The 9,084-nt window shown below is 39.4% G+C and overlaps 1 protein-coding gene across 2 annotated transcripts; it reads right to left on the minus strand.

The window, feature by feature from the left end:
• Positions 1–929: 929 nt before the first annotated feature.
• atp6ap2 (ATPase H+ transporting accessory protein 2) lies at positions 930–7,568 on the minus strand. Of its 2 annotated transcripts, none has more exons than XM_051403845.1 (9): positions 7,436–7,568; positions 5,904–6,034; positions 5,320–5,448; positions 5,114–5,209; positions 4,872–5,009; positions 4,647–4,700; positions 4,407–4,556; positions 4,191–4,310; positions 930–1,824 (listed from the first exon to the last, which is right to left on the minus strand). In XM_051403845.1, the coding sequence occupies exons 1-9, from the start codon at positions 7,554–7,556 to the stop codon at positions 1,630–1,632; spliced, it is 1,134 nt and encodes a 377-aa protein (XP_051259805.1). In that variant the 5' UTR covers positions 7,557–7,568; the 3' UTR covers positions 930–1,629. The 2 variants fall into 2 exon arrangements, with proteins under 2 accessions (XP_051259805.1, XP_051259804.1); XM_051403844.1 differs by having other exon boundaries at positions 7,406–7,559.
• Positions 7,569–9,084: the final 1,516 nt, after the last annotated feature.

Raw genomic sequence — 9,084 nt, forward strand, 5'->3', positions numbered from 1 at the left:
TCATTTTTTGGTTATATTTTGTATTCATAATCCAAACATGCAAAGTAACAAGTATGTTTTTAATAAATGTAATGGAGTAAAAAATACTTCAAAATTGTACTTGGTTACTTTCCACCACAATATTTGTATCAGTTTACTTAACAGACAGACAGACAGACAGATAGATAGATAGATAGATAGATAGATAGATAGATAGATAGATAGATACTATGTTAATTTCAGGACACAATACAAACACCAGTGTCTCTGCTCGTCCTGGGTGTGGTCGACTAAGGGTTTAATTGACAATGTACGATAAACAAATCCTACCTTTTATCAGCAGTCATACCATGGTTGTTGATCTATGAGCGATAACCTGGTCCGTTGCAGGTAAATGCAGCTTTCTTCCGATATTGATAACCGAACTGTTACAAAAGCACACCGGATGTTACATATAGGGGATAATAACGGGAGGCGGGACTTAAAGCTCCCATCAGCATTCTGATTGGCTGAGCTGTTGCACAATAAAGCACATTGTTAGCGCAGAGACGACATGGGACGTATCCATAGAAAGGAGGATTGAGGTTAGTCAAACTGTGCAGAATCATCCTGTAGTGATCGGCTCACAATGCATGCTGGTCAGAGAGGCCAGACTAATTAATTGGAATTCATTAATTAAAAGTGTATTAACTGACTTAATTATTGTCTAGGAAGCGCAAATAATTGAGTCACTTTATCAGTAGCTTTCCTGGAATATAGTAAAGAGTGTGCTTAAAAGAAAGCATTAAACCTGAATCCCCTGCAGCTATTGGTTACTTTCCATGCAAAATACATTGAGCTTTATTTTGAAACGGTCCAAATAGGATTTTTCCAAAACTACTTTTTATGTACAAGAAAGCAGCCTGTGGATGTACTGTCCATGCTCGAGACTTAAGTGAACACAAATCAGGTTGTCCCATGTAATAATTTAATGTCAGGCATTCTATTGCAATTTACAGAGCTACCTTTATCCTTTCCGATCCTAACAACCAACATTATGATCAAGTGTTTATGTAATCCAACATGTAGTTATTATTTGGAACTGAAGCAGGGGGAAACCTACCCGGAATAAACATAGCGCAAATCTTTTCACAATAAGAGTACAGCAGTTTCTCACATAGTTGCATTTGTATATTCAATATATACACATAGATTTCATTTAACTTAAAACATTTTCACACAGCAAGACAAGCACAACTTCACACAGAAACCAGACAAATCTCATTCTTTCATAACATTACAATAGTTTTTTTTACAATAAAAAATACAATTGCAATCACCGGGGGAAACAAATGAAACATAGTTAGTGAGGAGTTAAAGTAATAAGGAATGATGTGAGATTGAAGGGAGGAAGTCTGAATTTGTTCAGCGTATACACCAGTGGAAGATGATATTAAACCGCTTCATGAAGGCAAATTCAAACACCACTACTGTAATGCTTTTTTTTTGTCTGTTATCATGCCAGTGTTGTAAACAAAGAGGGGATTCAGTATTACGGCCTTCCTCCCATCAAGCAGTCACAGTTTTATTTCACTAAACAAGACCTCACACAAAACACAAACATTCACTAGAGGGATCTACGAGGACAGCTGGAGTGCTGATGGCCAGGACTTAGTCCATCCTGATCTTCTGATTGGTCATCCTGTAGATGATGCTGTCATATCCTGGGTCCATGTTCCACAGGTTGTAAGATACGGCGATGACAGCAAGGGCAAGAGCGATCATCAGCCACAGAACAATGTTGAAGACCACAGCGTAGTGGAAGTTGTACTTGTAGGCCAGGTTGTAAGGGCTGCCAGGGTTACTCTGCAAAAGAAACATTTAAATCCAGAAAGGTAGATGCATTAGTTAAAAAATGCCTGCCATCAGAAAACACTTAAAATCAGTTTTAGTCATAAAACTGCAGTAGCCATTTATAAAGGGTGTAGTGCAGGCCTGCTCATTATATTTAAAAAAAAAAAAAAAAAAACTATTCTTGGTCACGTTACCTGTTGTAAAGAAAACTTTACTTTAGGGATGCACAATAATGACTGGCTAATAATCGTAAATCTATATTATTATAAATTATCAGGATAATTAATAATAATTTATTTGGAATTCTTTTGCAAAATGCTTGTTAGACCTTATGTTTCATGAAAGTCAAAGGATGTTTGTGTTGTTTTATAATCAGCTTTACCAGAAAAGAGAAATTTGTTGTGTTTACAATAGTAATCATTCATCTTTGCTTACTGCATCTTAGCCTTTCTTACCCTGAGGTGTATAAAACCTACAGATTACGATCTTCTTTTTAAAGCAGGGTTATTGTATTGGCTACAGAAATATCCATACCGTGCATCCCTACCTTATTTTACAGGTCCGTATTTTCTCCAGTAGACCTTTGTAATATGGTAAAGTTCTGAGACAGCCGTTTGAGTTTAATTAGTTTTTTCCTTTATAATATGAACATAGGCTACATTGAGACTGAAAAAAATAATAAATAAATAAAAGTATGAAGCTGTTCGCATCATGTGGAAACAGTGCTTTGTGTAGATATGTATAAGTAAGAGAAAGAAAAAATAAAATAAGAAAAACAAGGAGAATATATAAAAAGGGATTTAAAAATGTATACAATGGAAGAAATAGGTTTTCAAATACAATCTGGAGAGTCAATCTAGTGCAGGCCTGCTCTGCCGTGCTCCCAATGCCAGACCTTTTCAGCTCTAGCACTGTGCATGCATCGAGTACCAAACAGGATGTGTCATAGGAGGAAAACATCTGATAAGACGCATTAACAAGAACTCTCTCTCTCTCTCTCTCTCTCTCTCTCTCTCTCTCTCTCTCTCTCTCTCCCCCCCTCCCTCCCTCCATTTTCATTACAAGTGGATGATCAAAGCATTCTTTGGCTCCAGACCCAAGTCATAAAAACCAAAGAAGCATGGACTGGAACTGGGTTTATGCTTCACACAAGGGGTTACTGTATATACGGCGTAGGTTTGGATTTTAAGTTCAGCATCAGATTTCACCTATGCACAGCACCACCACAACACTGCACACATGTATTGTACATGATCAGGCCATGTTGTACTTTCTTTACATTCCCCACAGTAATTGTGTGACACAGAGTGCACATATTATACAGCTAGAGTCACATCCAGGTAACTTCTATTTCGCCATGTCTCATTATTGAGTAGGAAATTACTGCTGTGCAATAGACCTTTTTCACAGCAGACTTTATTTTTGTCATAGCAGGAAAAGCACAAGTGAAACTAATTTAGTTAACAATACCTCTGTTCCATTAAGTGTCTCAGTAAGCCATAAGAGCGCGCCAGCATGAACAATACCAGGACCCAGAAAGTAGCTCACATAAATGTTATGTAGCAGTTTTAATGTTAGCATTTACACCTGTGCTTTTCCTGCAACGACATTGCAAAATGCCTGCTGTGAAAAAGTTGTAGTCTTTTTTATACTCTCTCTGTAGAGTGAGATAGAGAGCAGCAATTAGGTGGGCAGAACGTTTGCCTTTCCTAGGTGTGTGTTACTGAAAAGGAGATTACTAAGGCTTTCTTAACTTGCTTAATGTTTTCGAGAACAATGTCCATCGGAATGGAAACTTGCAGAACGCAGGCCAAGAACAGTTCCTCCTGTCACTATGTGGTATCTCAGTAGCCCCGACACGTAGTTACATTTTTGAGGCACACGTTGGTCAAGGTGTAGCTACGACAGCTACATGCATCTGAGTTTCTTTCCTCTCCTGTTTACACAGTGAGCCTAAGCCGCCTTCAGCTCACACCTTCACATACTGCTATTATTCTGTAACTGAACTAAACGATTTCCGCCGTTACACGCAAGTGGAACCAAAGTTATGCCCCGCTAACTTTAGGCCGTACACCATTAGTAGCATGTGCTAAGGTTAGCACAACAAGCTGCTTGGCTTGTGAGTCAGTAACACTACAGGGAACACAAATGAACATGAGCATCACCCAGATGAACGCATCATTATGAATTTTAGGGTTTTTTCTACTGTACCAAACTCGAACCTAACTGGGGTATGAAGGGAACCGTGATTTCTGGGTACAGTTAACACCCCTCGCTTCTAATATTTAGCTAACTCACTTATAATGCATTGCAAACACCGGATAGGTGTATCATTTTCCTGTTGGCATACTATTCAACTCAAGTTTGCTCCGACTTACAATCTGTTTGGATTCCAGGATCGAACGGGACTTCCTGGTCAAAGGAACCTCAAAGGTCTTAACTGTAACAACCTCCACCACAGCACTGTTGCCATAGAGAGCATACACATCCTCTCCAAACTGCAATTAAAAAGACACAAGTGTTATTATATACAGAGGTTGACTTAAAAACTGAGGAGATTCTGTTAATTGTGCCTATTAAGACCATTTCCTTACTTTCTGCAGGACTGAGGCCAGGATAGCAGTGGCATCGCGGTACTGGGGAGAGTCTTGGCCATAGAGCCTGCTGAGCTCCTCCAGGCCAGACAGCTCCAAAGAGTACAGATCAGGAGAGTGGTCCTTCGCCAAATGTCTGTGTCTCTGCAGCTACAAGAACAGCACAAGACAAAGACATCTGAGTCACAATGAACTATCCTCATTTTCAGGAGCGAGTCTGAGTGAACCCGGATTACTTACCAGAGCTGTGATATCATGCAGTACTTGGACCTCAGACAGGAAGAGCAAATCAGCCTAGAAAGCAAAAACCGTAACAAGGTAAGAAAGAGAAATGGGCCACTTGATACGTTTCATGGATTCAAATTGACAAAAACAATATCAAGTAAATACCACGATTCTCCTCCATAAACATGAGACATAAAGAGCCAGCGTTGTGTAGGTACGATGTTACGGTGTGAAACTGACCTCTGCATTTCTGCTGAGGGAGTTGAGCGGCAGGGAAGCCAGCACAGAGCCATCCTGGGACAGCCTGGCACGGATCTGCTGCAAGGTGACTGGGAGGTCCTCAAACACAGCGTTGGCCTTGCCCAGCATATACAACCTCTGAAAGAGATAACACACAGATAAAATAATAACAGATAAGCCTGTGAAGAGTGATGTTACAGATGGTACGTATGGCCTGTCCAGTCGCAATATATTTTCATTACCTCCTCACTGGGGGCCAGCTGCAGCACTACAGGGGTGTCCTCAGCAAACAGAGAGTGTACCGTCTCTGCAACACTATCCAAGGTGAAGGGTACCGGCTGCAAGGAAGACGAGGACACACTGATTAACTAAGCTAAATAACATCGCAGACTTCATTAATGTTCATCATATTTGCATCATCGTAATGCCACAGTCCAGCCTGACTCACGTTCTCCAAGGGGTAGGAGGCCACACTCTGAGGCAGGGCGAGGCTATCGACTCCTCTTACCACCACCAGTACGTTAGCCCGGGGACGCTGGAACAATGGACCAGCCTGAAGGCCTGGCCAGGACAAATCCTGTACAAATGAACACACATTGTAAATGCTAGGCTAGTATAATCATAAGTTTAACATGCAATAACAAATGTTTTTGAACATAACATTGACCTATCATCACCTCTTAAGTTGATATAGCAAACCTGTTAGAAAACGTATTTACATTAAGCAGTTACGGAAGAACTGTAACTAACCTACGGAAATATCTGGCCCTTTAGCTGTTTAATGCTCTACTATGTTCAGCTAGGTGCAACTGTGTGTATCTGCCATGGTACTAAGCTAAGGTAGTGTACAGTGGGTTTTTAGAGGTTTTTCAGCTTAAAAAAAATAATCTACCTGCTGCAGCTAAGAAACAACACAATGACAGCAATGAGAGTGAATAATAGTCTGTAGGTTCAACACTACAAGTGACCCTTTTCACATACTTTGTTATTATACGAATATTAAAGTCACTTGAGGCTACTTTTTGCACCTACCTCTTGAATAGAGAAGCCCATGGTTAAGGCCACCAGGTCAGGAATCTTCTCCCCAGAAACAGGCCAGTCTCCTTTCTGGAAGGACACAAACTCAGGAGCCTGCAGCACCGTTAAGCTGTCTCCTTGTACACCTACGAGATAAATGAAAGGACTTCCAATCTAAGTAAACATGTGGAACTGAATAAATTCACAGTAAAAACATTTTCTCAACCTAACAGACCTAAAGTTCATGAGACTTTAACTGGCAATATTCTTGGCATCACAAAATGTGTATGAAGTTCAAACAATGTTATCTTTTTCTTTTTTAGCTCTAGCTTTTTTCTCTGTATGCTGTGTTTTAAATTAATAAATTATGCACTATATAGTGCCCTAAACAAATCTCACATAAAATGAAACAGTAGTGCCCATGGCTGTGCAATACTCGTTACTAACAATGCTTTGCCACTGATAGATGAGAATATTACAGTTTCACAGCACTTCATCTGTCAGTGATAAACAATATGACCCACAAATGTACGAAATGTCCTTCTACTGTGCACTATAGGGTGAACTATTGATTGTTTATTGTGTGGGGGATACTGAATGAGTCACAGAAAAGACGGACATTTTCCATAACTATTGACATGGTATTATTACTACACACAGAAGTGACTGTAAACAGCAGTAACTGGCTTTACATACCCATATAATAATAATACAACAGATCATTAAATTAAAAGGCAATTCAGATTCATCAGTAACACTGCGACTTCACGATCATCCACTGAGAGCTACCCTTTAATAATAATGCGCTTAGCTTCTTCAGCCGCTGTTTTGCAATAATGGAAAGTAAGACCTCGGAAATGAGAAGCCATGTCACTTCTGTGAGCGCAGTTATAATTAATTCTCAACTATATGTTAATTGCTCGTTATACACCAGCACCAGCAGTCTCAACAGCCTGACTGGACTTCACACGGTAAAGATAACCCGTGAATATTACAGCGCCGTGGACGGATGGAGGCATGAACTCGTGACAGAGAGCTGGTGGTGACTGTTCAAGAGGAACTAGTTTACAGTCGGTCACATGACAGGACAGCCTTGTGTGAATTAGTAACCAGCTACAAGGAGGCATATAAATGTACGTTTTCCTTCAATATGATATGACCACGAACAACTTGTGAACCTTACCGACAAGAAAACACACATGACTTTCTCACTGTTAGCGTTTACAGCTTGCTAATGCGTTATCTTCAGTTTTTAACCCGCTTGTTGGCAGCACAAGCCAATCCGGGGATACAATACTACAATAATAACAACATTATTTCACACATTCACATTTACATTCACGTAAAACGGCATTATACCAAGCATAAGGTGCTATCTGCAAGCTAAACGGCGATGCTAACGCTGTCCCGAGCTAGGTTAGCGAGCTGTCATTTGCACATAATGGTGGATAGATGACGCTAACATGTTACTATTTATGTTGTGTAAAAAAACAAAACACACATCCCACAACGCTAACCATTACTTTCCACCGATGCATGTATCTCACCGGTTGTGAGAAGACAGCAGAGGAGAAACGCCGCGGAGAAAACAGCCTCCATCCTTCGACAGCTCGTCAGCGACATCTTTCTCCTCGGTGAAGCAGAGATCAGCTGACCTGACGTCACCATACCGCAAAGAACCATGGGACTATATCCGACACAACCCCACAGGTACATTGTACTGACAGCTACCATGAATAATACATAATACTAACCCTTTTTTATTTCTCTCTTTAACTTAGTATGAAGCCAGTAATATTTATTGTGCCATAAAAAAAACAATACAAACCCAAACATACATTTGTAGACTATATAACGAATAAATAGATATTTAACAGATGGTCTAATTTCATTTTATTGTAATGTGTCGCTATTGGCATATAATTGGAGGGGACATCAATCAAGTTTATATAATTAAACACAGAAAACTACCGAAAATGAATCAATAATTGTCATCATCAATTATTGATTGTGTTATTTATTAAGCAAAAAGGAAACAGCCGTAGTCCCATCTGTGTTTCATGTCATAGTGATTAAGCTAAATATATTTGGGCTTTGGACTGTTCAATTAAAGAAAAAGTAATCTGAAGACGTCACTTTGGGAAATGTGTGCATTTAAAATCCGATATTTAATGGACTAATAAACAATGAACTGAAATAATAATTAATCAACAATGAAAATAAACATTAGTTGCAGCTCTAAATGAGACTTAAGGTTTCCGATTTATAAAGTGGTTTAACAAGCTCTACCTCTTTATGTATTTCCTATCTTCTGAGTGTGGTATATTGTTTTTTTTTTTGTTTAGAAATTGGCATGATGTAGTAAGTAGTAATTTCCATAGCTAACAGTTGTTGTTGTTTTTTACCACACATAAACATCTGACTTGATGTAATGCCCTTTGGTAAAATTTCACTTAATGTCACTCTTTAGAAATATTTAAATGCATACACCAAACTGCTTTCTGGTGCACAATAATGCAGAAATTCTTCATGAACTGCACACTAACAATCAAGTGGAGCACACAAACAGCATTTTCTAGGTCTACTTCCTGCCATTCTGATGCATTTTACTGACAATTAGGAGAAAAAACCTTTCACCGTGCACCTCAATGCAGTGTATGAAGACTGTGCAGTGTAATCCTGTGTAATATGTACAACTCAGAGACTTAAAGCCAAGATGATGGCCATTTATAAACAATAATAGTATGTTATTAAAGGCTTATGTTCATTACATGTCTTTATCTCAAAAATTACATCCTGCAGAAGGTGAATGTGGCCATCCTGCACCTTCTCGCCTCAGGATATGACTCTGGCTTGAGTGTTTGGGCTGAGAAACAAAGGTCTGCGAGGCTGAACTCTTTTTTTTTTCAGCATCTCAATTAGCTGTCTGACAGCCTCTTGTCACTCCATGACCTTTACCTGGATATGTGGAATGGGGCCAATTCATGTCTGCCTGGAGACAGCAGCTAAATCTCCGACCTCACTCCATAAAGCTATCTGAACCTTGCTACTTAATAAAACAAGCATTCACGTTGCACATTCTCAGTAATCTGTTCAGCATAAAAGAGAGTTTTAAGATCATCCTGGAGCCTGATGATGATTTTAGTCTGCTTTCTCTCTTTCTTCAGAGGATTTCTCCAGGGGTTTATTTATGGCC

This window comes from Dicentrarchus labrax, unplaced genomic scaffold (assembly GCF_905237075.1).
Source record: "Dicentrarchus labrax unplaced genomic scaffold, dlabrax2021, whole genome shotgun sequence".
NCBI classification, from domain to species: domain Eukaryota; kingdom Metazoa; phylum Chordata; class Actinopteri; family Moronidae; genus Dicentrarchus; species Dicentrarchus labrax.

Excerpts from the sequence above, each read along its gene's own strand:
- atp6ap2 (XM_051403844.1), bottom strand. The coding sequence starts at position 7,556 with ATGGTGACGTCAGGTCAGCTGATCTCTGCTTCACCGAGGAGAAAGATG. Across the intron at positions 5,010-5,113 it reads AGCTGGCCCCCAGTGAGGAG|AGGTTGTATATGCTGGGCAA; the intron begins GTAATGAAAATA and ends TATCTCTTTCAG. Across the intron at positions 4,701-4,871 it reads CCCTCAGCAGAAATGCAGAG|GCTGATTTGCTCTTCCTGTC; the intron begins GTCAGTTTCACA and ends TTTGCTTTCTAG.